At 56.5% G+C, this 21,757-nt stretch overlaps 1 protein-coding gene across 7 annotated transcripts; it reads left to right on the plus strand.

The window, feature by feature from the left end:
* The first annotated feature begins 810 nt into the window (after nt 1-810).
* ARHGEF40 (Rho guanine nucleotide exchange factor 40) lies at nt 811-21,395 on the plus strand. Of its 7 annotated transcripts, none has more exons than XM_045584109.1 (24): nt 811-1,099; nt 4,770-4,967; nt 5,565-6,816; nt 7,211-7,378; nt 7,521-7,641; nt 8,451-8,547; nt 8,652-8,732; nt 8,831-8,947; nt 10,581-10,676; nt 10,751-10,866; nt 11,235-11,361; nt 13,577-13,699; nt 13,798-13,941; nt 14,407-15,017; nt 15,147-15,381; nt 15,707-15,793; nt 16,336-16,551; nt 17,266-17,436; nt 18,235-18,412; nt 19,182-19,286; nt 19,514-19,657; nt 20,166-20,296; nt 20,666-20,727; nt 20,862-21,395. In XM_045584109.1, the coding sequence occupies exons 1-23, from the start codon at nt 1,097-1,099 to the stop codon at nt 20,720-20,722; spliced, it is 4,578 nt and encodes a 1,525-aa protein (XP_045440065.1). In that variant the 5' UTR covers nt 811-1,096; the 3' UTR covers nt 20,723-20,727; nt 20,862-21,395. The 7 variants fall into 7 exon arrangements, with proteins under 7 accessions (XP_045440065.1, XP_036303807.1, XP_045440051.1 ...); XM_036447914.2 differs by having other exon boundaries at nt 943-1,099; nt 20,681-20,727; XM_045584095.1 differs by lacking the exon at nt 811-1,099 and adding an exon at nt 2,501-2,646.
* The last annotated feature ends 362 nt before the right edge of the window (nt 21,396-21,757 follow it).

Consider the following 21,757-nt stretch of genomic DNA (forward strand, 5'->3'; position numbering starts at 1 on the left):
AACTGGTCTACCTGACCCCCCCTCCCCGCTTTGTGTACGTGTCAGACAGCCATTCCCTGGGAGACCATCACCACCCCGCAAGAAGGAAGGGTCTGATATCCAGTGTCCAATTATGGGGTCTGATTGGGGTTCCTCCGTCTCTCCGCCGCTGTCAGATGTGGGAGAGGTGGGAAGGACGTGCGGAGAGGATGGGACAGCGACCAAGAGCCTCAGAAAATGTCCCCAGCAGTGCACACCCTTCCGGGAGAATCCTGATCCCCGGACCCTGCCCGCCCCCTACCCCCCGCCCCAGCCACGGTGCCCACCCCAAGCCTTCACAGCCCCCCACGCCTCCGCCGTCCCCAAGCCGAACAGAGGAGCCCATTGTCAGAGCCCGAATGTTGGAGGGCTGCGGAGGGGAGAAGGGGAAGAGGAGGCGCCCCTCACCCCCCCCCTACTCCCCCACCCGCCAGACCCAGCGGGTGGGAGGCATCCCCGGACTTCCCTGCCCTCCGCTCCACCCAAGGCGGGCAGGGGTTTGGGGGGGGGGGGGCGGAGGGATCTCTTCGGAGCCCCAGGTTCTGCCCAAGTCTGGCACCCGAAGGGAGAAGAGGCTCCCAGGGGAGCTGGAGACGGAGGGTCCCGGCCGCCTGCCGCCCCGGGTCCTGGGCTGGGGACCCCGGGACTTCACGGACGCCCCAGGCTCCGGGGGGTCCCGGAGCCAGGCGGTGGCGGGAAGAGAAGGGCATCCGCGGCTGGGGCCTCCCGGACCAGGGTTGCAGCTACCCTCGGGGGTGGTGGTGGGGTGGGGGTGCGCAGGAGGGAGAGGCTGCGGGGAGCCGGGCCGGCCGGGGGAGGCTCCGGGGGAGGGGGGGATCGGGCCGCGCCCCGCGGGGCTCGGCGCGGAGCCGGCGGGCGGGAGGCGGGAGGCGGGAGGCGGGGCGGCGGCCGTCTCGGTCCTCCCTGGCGGGGCCCCGCGGCCTGGGACGAGCCGCAGAGCCCGCGGCCGGAGCTGTCCCCCCGCCAGACCCGGAGCGCGAGCGGCGGGAGGAGGCGGCGGCGCGCCCGGCCCCGCCCGCCCGCCGGCCGAGCGTCCGACGCGGAGCGGCGCCGAGCCATGGTGAGTCCCCACCGCCGCCCGGGCCCGCGCCCGCTCCCGGGGGTGCCGCTGGCTGGCGCCCGCCCCGGGCTGCGGGGCGCTCCCGGGGCCCCCCCCATTCCCCGCTCTTCCCTTGGGTCCGTCTGCCCCGCTGTCTGCTCCGTCCCCCAACCCCCCCCCCCCCCCAGTACTGCCCTTACCCTTTCTTTCTTCCTCCTCTTCCCGCCCCTTCCCCCATCCTCCCCGCGGTCTCTCCCTAATCCTCACGCCCCCCTCCTCTCCTCGGCCGGGCCGGTGCTTTCCTCTGCAGGACCTTCCCCCCACCGCACCCCCCCACCCCCGGCCCTCCCGCGGCTCCGGTGCCGCAGCGCCCTGCACGGGGCGGCCTCGGGTCATGAGAACCGACCTGCCTGGAACTCCCATTTTCCATCCCGGTCCCCAGCCCGGTGCACGGACCCACCCATCCGGCCCTGGGGGACCGGCCGCCGCGGAGCCTGGGCCAGGGCCAGGGCCACAAAACCCGGGAGGGGAATTCCCGCGGAGGAGAGAGGTGGCCTCGGGATAGCGGGCAGATGGGGAGGGGGGCTCGCCGTGCCAGGGGGCGTGACGCTGCTAGGGCAGACCAGACATTGGGGCCGGGGGTGGGGGTGGGGGTGTCCCCAGCTCCCGCTGCAGGGAACAGAATCCGTGTCAGGGCATTCCCGCTGCAAAGGGGCGGGCGCTCCCCGTAGGGGGTAGGGGGACCCTGGCCGCAGCCACTCGGGGCCCGGGAAGCAGGAGGGCATGGTTCAGGGGAAGCCCATGCCAACAGGAGTGGTCAGTGTCCTGCGAACTTTCACTACAGAAGTGTCCTCTGGACAATGACTGCCGGGGAGCTCCCACTGCGGGGTTGGGGTGGGGGGACCCGGCCTCAGGGGTGCTCCCTGCAGAGAGGGGTGGGGGAGGCCCCGCCTGGGAGGCGCTCCCTGCGGGGAGGGGAGGAGGGGGAGGAGCACTCCCGGGGCTGCTCCTCTGCTGGAGGAAGGGCACCCCCTGGCAGGGCGGCTGGAGCGAGGAGAAAGAGGAACTGGGCCAGGGAGAGCTGACTCAGTCTCTCTGGGCTCTCCTCTGGTCCCCGCCGCCGGCTATAGAGAGGCCTCGTCTCGATGCTCCTGCCCACCGCCTCCCACCCCAGACCCCTCCTCCCCTCCCCTCCCCTCCCTCCCCTCCCGCCGGTGTCGTTTCCTGTGGCTGAGACTCTCTCTCAGCCATGAGCTCACCGCCCCTAATGGGTTGCAGCTGCCTCGCTGCTCCAGCCCGAGCGCCCCGCTCCCCGCCGCTGGCCTCCGAGCGGACGGCCCACTCTGCCTCCCCTCCCCCCGCCCATCGCCCCCCTCTCCCCGCCCCCCTCCCACGTCCTCCGCGCCGGCCGAGTCCCCGGAACACTGGGGGTCTGTCTGCTCGCCCACACACCTTGGGGCCGGGTCTCTGTGTGACGCACGGAGTGGCCCTCTCCGGAGTGGCTGCCCTAGCCTCTCATGGTCAGAGGACTGGCTGGCAACTCGGGCTGGAGGGACCAAAGCAAAATGGTATGCAGTTTTGTCCTCGGGGCAAATCGGGGCTGGGGATGGGGAGGTAAAGAACTAGGAGACACTCTGCAGCGAGCATCCCCTTGCGCCTTTAGAGCAGTTAAATCTGGTAAAAGGAACTTCAAAGCCATCTTGGAGAAGTAAGTTTGCCCAAGGGCAGTTGTTTATAGAGTGTGGGATGGAGAAGGATAACCCATTAATTCACTTGGGAGGTGAGTCTGGAGGAAGCAGGGCTGAGTGTTTTGAGGCTGTGGCCCCAGGTGGACGTGGGCAGAGAGAGTCCTGCTGAAACCAGAAAAGATTTCAGCTCCCATGCATACCCATCAAGGCCTGCTTCTCCCTTCCCCACATGTTCCTTTTGTGACTTTTTCCTGTTTCAACTGTCCCCACCCAGTTCTTTGTAACCCAATCCCACATGCTCTGGAATGGGTGATTGCTTCACAGCCACTCTGGGAAAGGGGAGAGAGGGTGCTAGAAAGACTGGAGACACACAGCCCTCTCGTCCTCCCTCCCATCCAACAACCACCTCCAGCATAAGACTCATGGGTGGTGGCTCCACCTCTTTTGACGGGGGTCTCTGCAGACCCTTGGATACAGAGAGAAGACTGACAGCGGTTGGAGGGGAGGAAGTTGGGGGGATGAGTGAGAAGGTTGAAGGGATGAAGCAAAGAAGAAGAAAAAAAAGACTCCTGGATAACAGTATGGTGATCACCAGAGGGAAGAGAGGGTGGGGGGAAGTAAAAGAGGGTGAAGGGGGGATAAACAGTGATGGAAGGAGACTTGACTTGGGGTAGTAAACACATAATTTACAGGTGATGTAGAATTATATACCTGAAAGCCATATAATTTTATTAACCAATGTCACACCAATATTTAATTTTTTAAATGTAATAAAAAAATAAAATATTTTTTTAAAGAGTGTATTTGAGCCAAACTGAGGACATGCTTGGAAGCAAAGATCTCAGTAGATTGAGAAAATGCTCCTGAGAATGGCAGTTTGGCCTTGCCTTTTTTACATTAGAATTAGAGAAAATGTAAGAAAGTTTACATGAAATCCACTGGTGGTAGGTTAAGGAGGTAGGAGAAAGCTAGATGGGAGGGGTGAATACCTGGGGTTGCATAAGAAGCAAAATGGAGGGATACATACTTCTTTCACCTTGACGGCTCAGGGGAGTTAACATTTAGCATCACAGTAACGAGAGATAATAAGCAGGCCACAAGGCAGCCATGAGTTTTGGTGCACCTGCTCTGTCCTGAGGGTGCGTATGCCTCCATGTTGTCTGGAAATGAAGATTGCTCTGGCATTGGAAAGGTTTGTTATCCTAGGTGCACAAGAACAATGGGCAGGGCTCTGTTAATGTAAAGTTAACCTTTTACTAAGGAAGCTGTAGGTCTGGTGCTTGACTACCCACCATGGCCTACCCAGTTGGGAATGTATCATGTGTGGTTACTATTGGCCACTGAACTTGTCAGGTCTGCTATATAGCCTCTTTTCCATTCACAATTAATATTTTTGCTTTAAAAAAATTTTTTTAATGCATATAAAACAATTAAATGTTGTGTACCTCAACTGTGAGCACAACAAAAATATCACCCATCTTACAGGAAATAAGCTGAGGTATAGAGGTTAAATGGGTGGCCTAAGATATTATATTGTCAGTCAAAATTAAACTGCTATTTGATTTTTTTAAAAGAAGGGGGAGGGGGTGTCTATGGACGGTAGGACCTGTGAGGGCTGTATGGAAGCCCTCCACCCTCCAGAGCTCTCAGCCTAACTCAGTCCCCTGATGTCCCCGAATCCATCTCATCTCTCCCCGGGAGGGCCTGTGCAATGACCCTGATCCTTAAGAATCAGGGATGGCCCTGATCAGAGACATGCATGACAAATTCTCCCTAGATTTTCCACAGCCAAGGTCTCGGGGCTCTCTCAGGGAGTGCACTGCAAGGCCTGTGCATTCTGACCGGCCAGCTCCACTCCCATCCTGAGCTCATTCAGCCAGCAGTTCCTGAGTGCCCTCCCTGTGCACTCAGTGGCCTCCGGGGTGACACAGCCAGCCCCAGCCCAGCCCACTCCCCAGGGTGCCATGCTTGGGTGATCTGCAGCCTGGTCTTGTCTCTCCCAGGAGCCGGAGCCAGTGGAAGACTGTGTGCAGAGCACGCTCGCTGCCCTATACCCGCCCTTTGAGGCAACAGCCCCCACGCTGTTGGGCCAGGTGTTCCAGGTGGTGGAAAGGACTTACCGGGAGGATGCGCTGAGGTACACCCTGGACTTCCTGGTGCCCGCCAAGCATCTGCTTGCCAAGGTCCAGCAAGAAGCCTGTGTGAGTGACCGTGCATTCCTGTTTTTTCTCCCTTAAGATCCTCTGCCTCACTCCAGAGACGAGGCAGACTGACTAATCTCCCCCACCCAGAGATGGAGCCTCCCTGATCCTGATCTCTCCAGAGGCACAGCCCCTCAGATATTAACACACAGACACTCATCTTCCTCGAAAATTAACCTCTAAGAACTATCAAGTCCCAAACACCCCAACCCTCCAGACCCAATTCCAGACATCCCCCCACCCCCTATCAGTTTTGAAGATAGTAACTCCCCCAGATGTGGCTCAATAGAGATCCTTCACTTTTTTTTTTTAGCTATAAAACCTCCTAAGAGTCTCTGAGTCCTCCCAAGACAATGGTCTCTGCTGACCATGTCTTTGTCATGACTCAGTTCTTACTCCCACGCATGGAATGAGCTTCCTACCACCGGAAAACAGACCAGTCCCAAGCCCTTCCCCTGCCACGTGGACATCTGCTCCCCTGAGCTATCACCCACCGGGCGTGAGGCCACTCCTGCCCAGGATGGCTCCATCCTAACTGCCCCCTCCTGTTGGTTTCGTCGGCAGAGGCCTGAGCGAGCCTCCCGTCTCTCTCCCCAGGCCCAGTACAGCGGCTTCCTCTTCTTCCATGAGGGCTGGCCCCTCTGCTTGCATGAGCAGGTGGTGGTACAGCTGGCAGCCCTTCCCTGGCAGCTGCTGTGCCCCGGGGACTTCTACCTGCAAGTGGTGCCCTCCGCAGCCCAGGCGCCCCGCCTGGTGCTGAAGTGCCTGGCCCCGGGAGGTGGGCGTGTCCAGGAGCTGCCCGTGCCCAATGAGGCGAGTGCCTACCTATTCACACCTGAGTGGCTACAAGGCATCAATAAGGACCGGCCCACAGGTCGCCTCAGCACCTGCCTGCTCTCTGCGCCCTCTGGGATTCAGCGGCTGCCCTGGGCTGAGCTCATCTGCCCCCGATTTGTGCACAAAGGAAACCTCATGGTAGGACATCGGCCAAGCACGCTGCCCCCGGAACTGCCCTCCGGACCTCCAGGGCTCCCCAGCCCTCCGCTCCCTGAGGACTCCCTGGGCACCAGGAGTCCCGGGGATGGGCACAATGCCCCTGCCGAAGGACCGGAGGGCGAGTACGTGGAGCTTCTGGAGGTGACCCTGCCCATGAGGGGCAGCCCCACGGATGCTGAGGGCTCCTCGGGCCTCTCCAGGACCCGGACAGTTCCCACCCGAAAGGGTGCCGGAGGGAAGGGCCGGCACCGGAGACACCGAGCATGGGTGCACCAGAAGGGCGTGGGGCCTCCTGACCAGGATGGGGCACGCCCACCAGGTGAGGGGAGCAGCAGCGGGGCTTCCTCTGGGTCTCCCCCTGAAGCTGAATCTCCCCCAGAGGCAGCAGCCCAGGAGGCAGCTGAGCCCCCAGCAGAGGCTCTGGGGGAAGCCTCTGAAATCTGCCCCCTGAGGCCAGGGGAGGTTGGGGGAGGACTGGGCCCGGGAGCTGAAGGACCGCCCGGCACCCCTCGGAGAGCAGGCAAAGGAAACAGGAGGAAGAAGCGAGCTGCAGGCAGAGGGGCTCTTAGCCGAGGAGCGGACAGTGTTTCTGTCCCGCTAAACCCCGGGGACAAGGAAGAGACCAGCCAACAAGAAGCCCCTGCTAATCTGCCGTCACCAAATGAGCATGAGCTTCCAGGAGGCAGCCTGACTAAAGAGGAGCGCGAAGGTTCGGAGAAGCCCGAGTCTGAGCTGAGAGAGGAGCTCATACCAGCAGACGAAAAGGAGCCACAGCCCCCAGAAGCCTGTGGGCCTAGGGAAGAGAAGGCCCCAGAGAGAGAGCAGAAGGGCCCGAGTCTGATGTGCATGGCAGGTGAGGTGATACTGAGGCCGACGGGGCAAGGGCCAGTGTAGGTTCGGCCTCAGAAAGGGGGCTGGAGGCCGAAACAGGTTTGGCTCAGTGTATAGAGCATCAGCCTGCAGACTGAAAGGTCCCAGGTTCGATTCCAGTCAAGGGCATGTACCTTGGTTGCGGGCACATCCCCGGTAGGAGGTGTACGAGAGGCAGCTGATCGATGCTTCTCTCTCATCGATGTTTCTGACTCTCTATCCCTCTCTCTTCCTCTCTGTAAAAAATCAATGAAATATATATATTTTTTTAAAGAAAAAAAAGGGGGAGGGGCTGGAGGAGAAGCAGAGGTGAGGCTGGGAGCAGGACGGCCATACTCGGTCTCACTTCAGGCCCATAGCTCTGTCTGTCTGTGCAGGACCCACAGATCCTGAGGGCCTCCCCTCTGACCCTCCCCCGCCACCTCTGGAGCCTATACAGGAAGTGAAAGGGGATAGGATCCCGGAAGAGGCACCTCCAGTTTCCATCTCTGACGACCCTGACATACCTTGGGACTTGATGGCATCTGGATTCCTCGTCCTGACTGGTCAGTGAGCATCGGTGGTTGAAGGGAAAGGGAAGAACGGAAAGAGAAGCAGTGGAAGTGGGTTGCAGAGGGAGGCAGAGTGGGTGGGAGGCAGCCAAAGCCTGCCTCCAGCAAGGACAGTCTGGCCATTTTGTGTCCTCAGGAGGGATTGACCATAGTGGGCGAGCCCTGCTGACCATCACCCCGCCGTGCCCTCCTGTGGAGCCCCCACCCTCCCAGGGCATGCTGAGCACTGCTCTTCATTACCTGCACTCGTTGCTCAGGTAACCGAGGCCCATTGCTGGCACCCTGGACACTAACCTCTTGGGTCATGAGGACTTTGACCCCTCTCTTCTCAAGACACTCACCCTCCTGACATCTAGGACACGTATTTCCCAAAATTTCAAGTCATTGACTTGTGACTTTACTGATCCCCTCCAACTCCCAGGATACCTACATAGATCTTTATAATCAACACTGCTGACTTTTAATATCCTAAAACACTCCCTAGACTAGGGGTGTCGAACTCAATCAGAGAAGGGGCCAAAATCTAAAATCCAGCCTAAATCGCGGGCCGAATGGTTTACTGAACAGTCATAAACTGTCATTGTGATGGAAACGCAGCGGAGTGCAGTGATGACAGCGCGGTGCGGGCCACATTGCAAGGCCTGGCGGGACGGATTTGGCCAGAGGGCCTTGTGTTTGACACATGTGCCCTAGACTATCAGGATGTTGACTCGCTTATTCAACAACTATATACTGAACACCAAGAACCTATTAGAGACCATGCTACATAGTGGCATTGAATTTATTCCTTCCAGAGCAAAGAATTCTTAATTTTCCAGACCCTGACCTGTGACCTAATAGCCATGTAAATACAAACTGCTGATTGCTAGGTCACACCGCTTCTCGAACACACATCCCAGACTTTGGCCCTTTGGTGGCCTTTGCCCATTTTCTCCCAAACATACCAGAAACTAACTTTTGCGAGCTAATAACACTAAACCCAGACTCTGTGTTACTATTCCCCCAACACACACACACACACACACACACAAACATCCTGCCTCCCTGGCTCTTCCTGCCCCCACAGGCCTGATCTACAGACACTGGGGCTGTCCGTCCTGCTAGACCTTCGCAAGGCACCACCCCTGCCTCCAGCACTCATTCCTGTCCTCAGTCAACTTCAGGTAATCAACCCCTTGAGACAGGTACTTCTCCTGATCCTAGCCCTTCCCCGCTGGCCATCCCAGGCCACCCACTCGCCCACCATTTGGGGCTTTTCTTCCTTCAGGACTCAGGAGACCCCCGCCTCATTCAGCGACTGCTGCTTCTCAGTCATAACGACCCTCCGGCTGAGCCCCATGGATTACAGGTTTGAGCCCCTCCCACCTCATGCCCCTCCACAGTGGAGAGAGAAGAGGTTAGCTGGAATCCAAGGGTGAGAAACCCCCTGCCTCCGTATGTCTTCAGGGTGCTGAGTTGCTGTCAGAGAATGATCTGAAAAGAGTGGCCAAGCCAGAGGAGCTGCAGTGGGACTTGGGAGGTCACAGGGAGCCCTCTCCCAGCCACTGGGTAGAGACACACCAGGTAAGCTGCACTTCCTCCACCCAGGACACGGGGAGCCTGGAATGACCCCGCTGAGAACACTCTAGGAGACAAGGCAGAGCTGAGACACAACCAAGGGGTTGGGAAAAAGTGGTTTCCCTTCCATTCAATTCAGCATTATATAATTGTGGCTCACAAACCATGAGCAAAATATTGTGCATTACCGTGCGTGGGCTACTGAGGAAATGGGATGAGTATATTAAGCAAAAAATTTAATTGATTTTAGAGAGAGAGAGAGAGAAACATTGATGTGAGATATATCTATAGGTTGCCTCCTGGGGATCAAACCTGCAACCCAGATAGGTATGTGCCCTGACCAGGAATCGAGCCCACAACATTCCCATGCATGGGACAATGCTCCAACCAACTGAATACGCCAGCCAGGACTTAAATAAATTCTTTAAAAATATATATATTTTATTGATTTTTTAAAATATTTTATTGATTTTTTACAGAGAGGAAGAGAGAAGGATAGAGAGTTAGAAACATCAATGAGAGAGAAACATTGATCAGCTGCCTCTTGTACACCCCCTTCTGGGGTTGTGCCGGAAACCAAATTACATGCCCTTGACTACCAGAATCGAACCTGGGACCCTTCAGTACACAGGCCGACGCTCTACCCACTGAGCCAAACTGGTTAGGGCCTAAATAAATTCTTAATATGATATTAAGCTGCATGTGAATTTTGGTGGGAGATGTCAGAAACAACTGAAGAACTGCAAAATAGCATCACTGGGGTTCTGGAAAGAGCTGAGACTCAGAAAGTCTGATTCTGGTTCCACATGACATTGGGTAGTTACTGTGTCCCACTTCCTGAGCCTTTCTGGATACGCTCCCTGCACCAACACCCAGGCCTCAGGATTCTCCCCGTACAGGACAGCCATTGCGATAAAATTTCTGATTCTATGAATCGAAGAGTATACAAGAAAAGTGGAGTAGCCCGGCCCAGGGTGGCTCAATGTCTGAGCGTTGATTTATGAGCCAGGAGGTTGTTGTTCGATTCTTGGTCAAGACACTTGCCCTGGTTGTGGGCTCGATCCCCAGTAGGGGGTGTGCAGGAGGTAGTTGATCAATGGTTCTCATCATTGATGTTTCTCTCTCTCTCTCTCTCCCTCTCCCTCTCAGATATCAATAAAAAATATCATTTTGGTAAAAGAAAAGAGGCGCAAACCTGATCTGAGCCAAGTACTAAAGGAGATCTAAAAAAAAATAATAAAAAAAGTAAAGGAGGTCTGTAACATGGTCTCCAAGTTATATACATGGGACCTGGATCTAAATAGGCTGGGAGGAGGGTTTTATAGGGTAAGGACCCAATGCAGATGAAGGAAAGGAGCCTCGTGTTTACTAAGCTCCACAATGTGCCAGGCCCATGCTGGGTGCTTACAAAGCAGCATCTCTTTAAACCTCACAAAATCTCAGATGTCTTGCCTGGACTTCCCAGTTGAGGACAGTGAGACTCAGGGGGGTTCCTGGACCTGCCCAAGGCCATACGATTAGTAAGCAACAAAGTCAGGAATGAAGCCGGCATGGCCTCCACCGAGGTCTCTGGGGCTGCCCCGCGCGCTCCTTGGGCTCCACTCTGTCCCTGGACTCCATCCCTGTGTGCGTGTTTCAGGAAGTGGCAAGGCTGTGTCGGCTGTGCCAGGGTGTGCTGGGCTCTGTGCGGCAAGCCATCGCGGAGCTGGAGGGAGCGGCAGAGCCAGAGGGAGAGGTATGAAGTGAGACGGGGCACGGGGAGGGGACTTTCTGGTGGAAGCCCAACTTTCAACTGCTCCCTGCTCCCAGGAGACGGTAGGAATGCCCGAGCCCCTACAGAAGGTGCTGGCAGATCCCCGGCTGACGGAACTGCAGAGGGATGGGGGTGCCATCCTGATGAGGCTGCGCTCCACCCACAGCAGCAAGTACGAGGGAGGGGCGGGTGTGCTGGGGCAGGTGGACACACAACAGAGGGTGGCCCATAAACCTTCGCTGCCAGAACATTCTCACTGAGCGTGTATCTGGACAAGAGAGCATGCTCTCCCACTTATGATCTCATAACCCTCACAAGGTCCCTGCAGGCGAGTTGTGATTACAAACGGGGATTTGGCGGGTCAGAAGTGTTAAATGTCTTGGCCGAGGTTAGTCAGTTCATGAAAGAGTTAGGATTCAAGTCCAGGCCCACACGATGGCCCCTGGTGCTGTGCCACCTCTCTCATTGGGACGCGATGATGGAATAGGGGTGTAGGGGCTTGACAAGGCAGTGGTTCATTCTGCCCTACTCCTTCCTCAGGCTGGAAGGCCCGGGCCCAGCTACACTGTATCAGGAGGTGGACGAAGCCATTCACCAGCTTGTGTGCCTGTCCAACCTGCATGTGCAGCAGAAGGAGCAGCGGCAGCGCCTGCACCGACTCCAGCAGGTAAACCAGGACCCCCAGACCTCTTACTCCGCCGTGGGCCTGGCGTCTAGCTCCCCGCTTTCACTGGTACAGCTGATGGTGTTCTCCTAACCTGGCTTGGTTGACTGGCTCTCCCTCCCTCCTTACCTCCCCTGGAGATTAGTCGTGGTCAGTGTGAGATTCAACAAGAGAGAGAGAGTATCCATCACAAGGCCGACAAAGAGAAGCCACCTCTCCCCTTCCGCTGTACGCTTGATCAGGTCTCCTTAATGATTGTGAGAGATGCTCAGTATCCTCGGGGGTCTGGGAAGAGATGATTGATCCTGGAGTGCCTACCTCCTTAGCTGTGAAATAATAAATAGCTATTGATACCAGCTCTTTATTCTGCCACCCATGTTCCCTCAACTCTTGTGTCTTTATTGATTTCAGGGAGGATGGGAGAAGGAGAGAGATATAGAAGCATCACTGATGGAATCATTGATCAGCTGCCTCCTGCACACCCCCAAGAACCAATGACTCACTCAAGGCCGCAACTCAGGCATGTGCCCTGACCAGGAGTCAAATTGTGACCTCCTGGCTCATGGGTCATTCAACCACTGAGCCACACCAGCCAGGCTGAACTCTATATATATTTGATTTCAGAGAGGAAGGGATAGGAAGAGAGAGATAGAAGCATCCATGATGAGAGAGAATCATTGATGGGCTGCCTCCTGCACGCCCCCCACTGGGGATCAAGTTTGCAATCTGGGCATGTGCCCTGACCGGGAATTGAACCATGACCACCTGGTTCATAGCTCGTAAGCTTAACCACTGAGCCACGCTGCTGAGCATGTGTCATCCACCAAACCTGAGGCTGAAAAGGCCCCTTGGAAAAAGAGGGCAACCAAGGCCTCCTTGTGGGGGAGATTCAGGGATAAGGCCGGCTTCTCCGAACCTTGGTTCTTCTCTGCTATGGTTAAGAGCCCCTTACGGACTTGCTCTCCACCCTGCCACGTGGAGTAGAGGGGGCTGTGAAATCTGATTGCTCTTTTTCTAACTTCACAGCACGGGCCCGCCTCTGGGCATTCTTGCTCCCTCCATTCCTGTATCCAAGGGCAGTATATCTTACTGTGTGTTTGCTTGATTGCTTATTACCTGTTTTCTCCTACTGTTTAAAAACCGTTAGCCACAGCCCTCGCCACTTTGGCTCAGTAGTATGTCATCCTGTGGACTGAAGGGCCCCAGGTTTGATTCCTGTCAAGTGTTGTGGGCTCAGTCCCCAGTGTGGAGCATGCAGGAGGCAACCGATCAATGATTCTCTCTCATCATTGAAGTTTCTCTCTGTTTCTCTCTGAAATCAATAAAAAATACATTTTAAACACACTCAAATGTTAGCACATATGATTTGAAGTCTAATGTGTTCAGCTTGAGTTCTTGCTCTGCTAGGAGTAAGATGTTGGACAAGTCTTAAAGCTTCGCTGAGTTCCCAAGTCCTCAATCTGTAGAATGGAGATGATAATTACACTTACAGGGGTGTAAGGACCAACCAAGTGAATTCAGCAAAGGACTATGGAAGTGTTAGATAATTAGGAGCATTCTGACTTATCCTCAGGCAGTTTCACCCAGCTTCCAGCCTTGCTTCAGAGGAAAAAATTACCATCCCTTTTTGGTCAACTAGCCAAGAACCAGTGAGTCACTAGAGCTCATAATAGGCAACTAGAGCTGCATACAGGTGCCTGTGTGTGCAAACACACACACACACACACACACACACACACACACACGCATGCACGCACACACAACCATCTCCTGAGCCCTCTCTCCAACCCTGATCCCTGGGTACCCAGCACACCCATCACTGGGCTCAGTAAATGTGAAGTTTCTCCTGGCCCTCATTTCGATTCATCATCCCCTCATCCTGCCTCAGGCTCACACCAGTTTTATTGATTTCATCTTCAGGTATATCCCTGGAACCTCCCCCACCCCCCTCCCCACCCCCGCCTGCCTCAGTGCTTCCTGCCAGCCTAGCTTCCCCTTCATCTGGGGCTTCACAAAGATCTTACTTTTCTCACTTGGCCATGTGGAAACGACTACCATTCAGTGTTAGCATTCCCACTCTACCGCTGAGATTAAACAGTTCACCCGAAGTTCTGCTGGTTGGGCTGGTGGAGTTGGCGCTGGGCCTCAGCTTCCTTTTCCTTCCCTCGGCGAGGCCTCGTCTCCCTCTCAGCCTGCTCTCCCACCCTGCCTGCCCCAGGTGCTCCAGTGGCTCTCGGGTCCAGGGGAGGAGCAGCTGGCAAGCTTCGCTGCGCCCGGGGACTGCCTGTCTGCCCTGCAGGACACGGAGCTCCGATTCCAGGCTTTCAGTGCTGAGGTGCAGGTGAGAAGGGGCGAGGAGCAGGAGGGAGGAGGCATTCGGGAGGAAGCGGGGATTGAGCAGGAAAGAGGGCCAGGTCTGAGCGCAGCCCCCTCCTCTAGGAGCGCCTGGCCCAGGCACGCGACGCCCTCGCCCTGGAAGAGGACGCTGCCTCCCAGAAGGTTCTAGATGTCTTTGAACAGCGGCTGGAGCAGGTTGAGAGTGGCCTCCACCGGGCCCTGCGGCTACAGCGCTTCTTCCAGCAGGTGTGTGCGCGCGGCCTCATTCTTCTGCCCGACAGACGGATGGGCTCGTCGGTAAAAGCAGGGACTCAGGTGGCCATCTCCCTGGCTTTCCCTGTTGGCTCTGCCACCTGCTTGCTCAATGGCTGGGATGAGATGCCAAGCCCGAGTGTGTCTCCATAGGCTCCTGCCTCAAGGGCTGCTGTGAGGACTATACAAGCCATAAATAAAAGGCTCTTAGTGCAGCGCCTCCCACTGACAAATGCCATGTACACATTGGCTATTCTGCCATCTAGGCTGCTCTTTCTGCACCGGCTTAGATGGCATGGTCAGGTGGGATGCTGGGAGAGTGAGTGGACATGTTCTGAGAGGACCGGGAGGTGACGGGCGAGCCCTCGGGAAGGAGCCCAGAGCTGTCATCGGGCAGCATGTAGGAGAGCATGGGCCTCACGCCTTCCTCTCCCATTCCCAACCCCTTTGGTCTTGTAGGCACATGAGTGGGTCGATGAAGGCTCCGCCAGGCTGGCAGGTGCGGGGCCGGGGCGGGAGGCGGTGCTGGCAGCCCTGGCCCTGCGGCGAGCCCCGGAGCCCAGCACCGGCACCTTCCAGGAGATGCGGGCCCTGGCCCTGGACCTGGGTAGCCCCGCAGCCTTGAGAGAATGGGGCCGCTGCCGGGCCCGCTGCCAGGAGCTGGAGAGGAGGATCCAGCAGCAGCTGGGAGAGGAGGCCAGTCCACGAGGCCCCCGGCGACGGCGGGCGGACAGTGCCAGCAGCGGAGGGGCCCAGCGGGGCCCCCACAGCCCCTCTCCCAGCCTCAGCTCCCTGCTGCTCCCCGGCAGCCCCGGGCCGCTAGCAGCCCCATCCCACTGCTCCCTGGCTCCCTGTGGGGAGGACTGTGAGGAGGAGGGCCCTGAACCGGCTCCAGAAGCAGAGGGCAGACCACCGAGGACTGTGCTGATCCGAGGCCTGGAGGTCACCAGTACCGAGGTGGTGGACAGGACGTGCTCGCCCCGGGAACACGTGCTGCTGAGCCGGTCCGGGGGCCCAGATGGGCCCTGGGGAGTAGGCACCCCCCGGATGGAGCGCAAGCGAAGCATCAGGTGAGAGAGCCCACCCAGTCAGTACCCAGAGGCAGGCCCAGCTGCCCTGCTGGAAAAGAATGACATTGTCGGGGTGGTGATTCCCACCCACGCCCCAGTCTCCTTTGCCACTCTCTGTTGCACCTGCAGTGCCCAGCAGCGCCTGGTGTCTGAGCTGATTGCCTGTGAGCAGGAATATGTGGCCGCTCTGAGCGAACCAGTGCCGCCTCCTGCATCCGAGCTGACCCCCGACCTCCGGGGCACCTGGGCTGCGGCCCTGAGCGTCCGGGAGAGGCTCCGCAGCTTCCATCGGACACACTTCCTGCGGGAGCTTCAGGGCTGTGCCGCCCACCCCCTGCGCATCGGGGCCTGCTTCCTTCGCCACGTGAGTGATCCTATAAGACCTCTTCCTTCTCCCGGTCACGTTTCAGCTCCGCCCACTGGATCCTCCTCCTCAGTGTCCGTCTCCCAACCCCATCCCCGCCAAAATGCGTGGTCCGAGGCACAGGCCTCGCGCTATTCCCTGGGCCCCTCTGGACCCGCTCAGCCCCTGCGTCCCTGTCCACCAGGGCTGCCTGGCCTTCACTCCCCACGGGAGCCCACCGTTCCCTTAACAGACTGAGTGCTCCCTTGGGACGACAGCGAGGAGGTGGAGGAGGAGAGGAAGGGGCTGTGGGCAGGGATGGCTTACTTCTTCTCTGCTGGCACAGGGGGACCAGTTCAGCCTTTACGCTCAGTATGTGAAGCACCGACACAAACTGGAGAACGCTCTGGCTGCACTCGGCCCATCGACCAAGGTAACGTTTTCTCCAACCCTCTTGAGAAGGGGAGGGGCCAGGAAGCCCTAAAATCCACCCAAGCTCAAAATCTCGCGGGGGGGACAGACGGGGTGGGCCACTTTCCTGCGTGTGCCCGGGAACATGACCTACCAATAATCTCACAGAACCTAGGTTTTATCTAGTCCACCTGAGGGACTACTAGCCAAGACTCTTGGTTCCTCTGAGCCTGTTTCTACACTGGCAAATGGGGGCAAAGTTCACTAGAGTCCTGTGAGGCTCAAAAGACCTCACAACAAAAGATGTGAAAGTGACTTCAAACGTTAAAAGCCAGAGACTATGAAGGATTATTTGTATTCCTCCTCCATTCCGTGTCAAGGTATAGAGGATGACTGAATCCCTGCATCTCTCTCTGGGAAAAGGTGGTTTGCCTTACACGTGGGGTATATCTGAGCTTCATCTCCTCCCCAGAGCCTGGAGTACCACCCACCCTCCCCACAGAGCTCAGGCCCCCCAAGATCTGGATGCTCCCCTAATCCCTGTCTGTCTCCTCCCCGACCTAGGGCTCCACAGAGGGTGCTCCTCACCTGCCCAGGGCCCTGCAGCAGCCGCTGGAACAGCTGGCCCGGTACGGGCGGCTCCTGGAGGAGCTCCTGAGGGAAGCGGGGCCTGAGCTGAGTTCCGAGCGCCAGGCCCTCGGGGCCGCAGTGCAGCTGCTTCGGGACCAAGAGACCCGGGGCCGAGACCTGCTGGCTGTGGAGGCGGTGCGTGGCTGTGAGGTGAGGCCAGGCGCCAGCCACTCCCCTCAAACTGCCCAGCCCTGTGGCCTCAGTCAGTGTGGGATGGTGACAAGAGAACTAGACCCCCAAGATCAGAGGGTCCCAAACTGTCATTGTTAACCAGCTGGGTGACCATAGTCAAGTCACTAAACTTCACATGGCTTCCGTTTCCTCATCTTTAAATAAATGAAGCCGTATCCTGCTCAATATCCCATGACCCTCCATCTGCCTGTGCTTGCCTGTTCCTTTCCTAAGTCTTCTCTTTCTCCATCCACTCTGCGTTTCTTTCTGCATCTCAACACTCAACACATACCTTATTCTCCTCTACCCAATCTCTTTCCAGCCCTGAGATTCAACAACAGGCTGAAACCTGCCTCCTCTGGGGTAGATTTCTTTCCCCATCAGGTCTCTGGTGATTCTCTTCCTGGGGCAAAATGGTGCTTTGGCCCCCAGTATTCCAAGGCTCCCCCATACGAGGCTGTAAACCCCACTGGGCAGTGGGTCCTTCCATCTAAAGAGGCCAGCGGTGCTGCTAGGCCAGCTGTGCTGCACACAGTGGCCAGTAGGTGGATTCTAGGCCAAGGGCTGCCTGATTCCCTGACTCTGTCTGAGAATTAGTCATTAGGCCCTTGCCCTATAAATCCCACTAGTACTCCCCGTAAAACATATGCAGAGGGTTCCAGGGCCAATAACCTTCCCTTTTCCTTTCTCCAGACAGACCTGAAGGAACAGGGACAGCTCCTGCACCGGGACCCCTTCACTGTCATCTGTGGCCGGAAGAAGTGCCTTCGCCATGTCTTTCTCTTTGAGCATCTCCTCCTGTTCAGCAAGCTCAAGGGCTCTGAGGGGGGGTCTGAGACCTTTGTTTACAAGCAGGCCTTTAAGGTACAGTGCCTGCAGGGAGGAGGGGTGGCGAGGAACGGGCCAGGAAGTCATGCTCTTCTTGAGAACTCGGGATGTTCTATAAATTCAACCCCAACCTGGGCTCAGAATCTGCATCATCTACACAGGCTTTGGCCTGCAACCAACCATCAGTGAGGGTTTCAGGATGATATAAGCCCGTCATCAGCCTACTTCTTGGGGTTTTCTTTCTCATGCATGCAGGAGACTCATGAGGCATTCCAAGCCAGAAAGAAGGAACACATGTAAGAACACACATGCCTTTTGAGTTAGGAATGGTCCCTGGGGATGAGAAGAAAGGACCACCCCTTCAGGATGGGACTGAAGAAGCCAAAAGGAGGGAGGGCTTACCTTAAGGAATCAGCTCCGCTGTCCAGATAAACATCAGTGGCAACCTATGGCTATGTGGCATGACTCTAAGGGTTTCTAGACTTTGTCCCCATACACCAGTTTCAGCTTTTTGAGGGTAGACTCGGGGAGAATAGTACAGAGGGGGGTGGGGAAGCCTAGGTTTGGAATAACACAGACATGAGTTTGAACCCTCCTTCTCTAATGAGCTATGATAAACCCTTGGGCACGTTGTTTCATGTCTCTGGGCATTCCCCTTCTATAAATTATGGTTGCTATGGAGACTAAATGTAGAGCACTTGGCCCATGGTAGGTGTTGAGCAAACATTTACTGAACATCCGTCAGATGCCAGGCTAAGTGCAATGCTTTTCCATGTGGTACTATCCAGCCAGGACTCCCTCCATCCTCACCCACTCTTTCCCACTCTTTCGCAGACTGCTGACATGGGGCTAACGGAAAACATCGGGGACAGCGGGCTCTGCTTTGAGCTGTGGTTTCGACGGCGGCGGGCACGAGAGGCGTACACTCTGCAGGCAGCTTCCCCAGAGATCAAACTCAAGTGGACAAGTTCTATTGCTCAGCTGCTGTGGAGACAGGCGGCCCATAACAAGGGTAACAGGCAGAGATGGGAAGGGTGTGCCGAGGGTCGGTGATGGCAGGTTAGCGGGAAAGGGTGGAGACCACTTGGGAAAACAGGGTGTATAGGATGGAGAAAGACGAATGACTTAGGAGAATATTCAAGATACGGTTTGAGAAAGAAAGCTGAGATACAAAGTAGGCTAAGGTGAACCAAAAGGAAAGAGGAATCTGGCAGATTTCAGGGAAGCGAGAGCAAATGGCTGGGCAAGAGGAGAGGGTATGCACTGGACCTGGGTCACAGACTCACTTGCTGTGTGACCTGAGCTCGTTTGTTTTGGCCCTGCATCTGCTTTTTGTGTTTTTAAAATTATCTGAACCTCATTCCACTCGTATGAAAAAAACGGAAAGGAAATCGACAGCTCAGTGTGTTGGGGAATATTAAGTAAGGTGATATATATGGAAGCACTGGGTAAACTGTAAAGGTATGTAAAAAATGTGAGTTTCGCTCTTAACACCCAAGATAAAAGGAAGAAAAGTTGTATCGGAAGAAAAGCTGGGCAGCTAGAATGGTAAATGGGGAGGATGAAACTACAGGAGGTAAGAGACAGGTGTTTGAGGAGGAAGTCGAGGACCACCATTTCCATCCATATCGGGACAGTCACCCGGAAGGGGGACAAGAGACACCGGAGGAATGAGAGGGAGGAATAAGAGTTGGCAAGGAGCAAAGAGTCAACCTTAAAGGGCGAGGGCTGGAGCAGAGATGGGGCAAAAGGAGGTTGGTAACGGGGTCTCTGTTTCCTAGAGCTCCGAGTGCAGCAGATGGTCTCGATGGGCATTGGGAATAAGCCCTTTCTGGACATCAAGGCTCTTGGGGAGCGGACGCTGAGTGCCCTGCTCACTGGAAGAGGTGAGGGCCACAGTGCTGGGGCGTGGACCGCAGAGCCAAGACCTTGACCAGTGAAGGTGCAGCTGGGGAAGCGTGGTACAGAGTGAGGAAGGGTAACGAGCGGATGTCTTCCCAGAGATTGTAGAACGGATTGGGAAGCCCTCTGCGAAGCTTAGGGTCGTTTCAGGGAGCCAGGAGGGCTTTCCCACACCAGCACCCCACCCCTCCCCCACCCCCACTCTCTGCAGCCGCCAGGACTCGGGCCTCTGTGGCCGTGTCATCCTTTGAGCATGCCGGCCCCTCCCTTCCGGGCCTCTCACCGGGAGCCTGCTCCCTGCCTGCCCGCGTCGAGGAGGAGGCCTGGGATCTGGACGTCAAGCACATTTCCCTGGGTGAGGCACCTCTCAAGGGGTGGCTCCCCCCAACAGCTGGGTCATCGTTGTGATGTTCAGGCTGCTTGCTGCTGAGCAATTCCTTTTTCTAGCCAAGTAGCCCCATTGCCATGACAACTATTTACAGCTTCCCCGTTGCTAAAAGAGCCTTCCATCTGGTTGCTAGGGTACCCCTACAGCAGCCTGTTGCTATGAAGCCCTTCCTCTGTACCTCTCTCTCTAGCTCTCCCTGAGTTTCTATGGAAACTGCCTCAGCTTCCTGTCGTACCCTCCTGGTTCACCAAGGCAATCCTTATAGTTTCCTGTCGCTTCTTCCCTGGTTGCTCTAATGACGCTGCTGACAATTTCCTGCCTCTTGGTAGGGGGGGTTCTCTTGCAAGTGGATTGCTATGGTGACTCACAGCTTCCTGTTGCTCTCTATAGCTTTCTCTTCCCTGATGGAGCAGCTTGGTTGCTTGAGGTAATCTAGGAGTTCTGTGCCCTGCTCTCATCCTGGCTTCTCCTCTAGCCCCAGAAACACTTGACTCTTCCGGAGATGCATCCCCAGGACCAAGAAACAGCCCCAGCCTGCAACCCCCCCACCCTAGGAGCAGCACTCCCACTCTGGCCACTGGAGGGATCTTGGGGCTATCCCGGCAGGTAAGTCCCTGCGGTAGAGCCAGGAATGGGTGACCTCTTCAGCCACTCCTTGGGTGGGCTCTTCTGATCTTTCAACTCATGAGGGCAGGGGAGCCCTGGAGCCCCTGCTGCCAGCAAGGCTACAGGCTGCATACAGCCTGCCTTTGTCCTCTCCCCCACCCCTGGCTGAGAGGCACTGCGGTCAGAAGGGAAAAGGAATCTTTAGTAAAGAGCATATTGCAGGAGGGGGTGAGAAGGGGAGAATGCCAACAGCCTGGCTTCGACTTGGATTAAATCTAGGAGGAAAGACGTGAATTGACAGGTGGGATGTGTGTGAGAGAGATGGAACACAGGGAAGAGGTCATTTCTTCTCCTTCTAATTCACTGCAGTTTCTCTCCCCTAAGAGTCATACCCGAGCCCTGAGTGACCCCACCACGCCTCTGTGACCTGGGTGAGTCAGTACCCCCTGCCCACCACCTCCACCCTCCTTCCCTCTTGCATGTACCAGCCTTCCTCCCCAAAACTACTTAGGAGTCAGCCTCGTCTCTCTCCCAACCCATCTCCCTCTTCTCTCCCGGTTTCCAGAGAAAATCCAGAACTTGGCTACAGCCCCTCCTCTCAGCACACTTTGGGCTGGGCTGGCAGGGGGACATAGTGAAGGACTGGAAGAGCACTGACTTCCCTCCCTCTGCTTCCTGGACAGAGTGGTCAAAGGGCCAGCGTGCTTCCCTGCTGCCACTATCTCTGTCGCTCTCCCCAGCGGGGTGCCTTCCTTCAGGAACCAAAGTAGCCATTCGTGCTTGCCTTCAGACCCACGAGGTGGGGGACTATCCCTGGCCCAGTCCTTTCCCGTCCTGGGCCACTGCTCACTCCCAGGGCACAACCCGTGCCAGGCTCCCCGGGGGGCCGGTGTTTCCCCTTCTTCCCACCCCGACTCTCCCTGAGAAGACCCAGCCCTGCCAGGTTACCCATAATTCCTAGTGACTCCATTTCTGGGGGGCCATAGGAAATGGGAGCTATGCAAACCAATATATGAGGGTGGGGCGGGAAACTGCAAACTTTATATGTGTAATTACTGTTATTATAATCCTATTGTTGTATTAAATGTATTTACTCACAGATTGTGTCAAAGAGCTAGAAGCCGTCCTCTGGGTTGAGGTGATAATACTAACTTGAACGCTTCCCCTCAACCAAATCTCGGTGAGGGCGGGGCCTAAGAGAATGTACCTTCTCCGAGGTGGTTCCCAGAGACTCAATGCACCCTTTGAAGCTCCTCCTCTCACAATATACCCACGTCTTGAGGCAAAGCCAGGCACAGTTACGGTGGGATTCGGCACAGTCCAGCAGATTTAAAAATGAGAGGCCCTCTGACCACAATGCATGAGAATCCCTTAGGCCACTTGCTAAGTGCCAATTCCTGGGCCCACAGCAGGCTGCTGGAGCCAAAGCCTGGGGGTCAAGCCCAAGCTCTCTGGGTGATA

The sequence above is a fragment of the Pipistrellus kuhlii genome, unplaced genomic scaffold (assembly GCF_014108245.1).
Source record: "Pipistrellus kuhlii isolate mPipKuh1 unplaced genomic scaffold, mPipKuh1.p scaffold_m20_p_1, whole genome shotgun sequence".
In the NCBI taxonomy this organism is placed as follows: Eukaryota; Metazoa; Chordata; class Mammalia; order Chiroptera; family Vespertilionidae; genus Pipistrellus; species Pipistrellus kuhlii.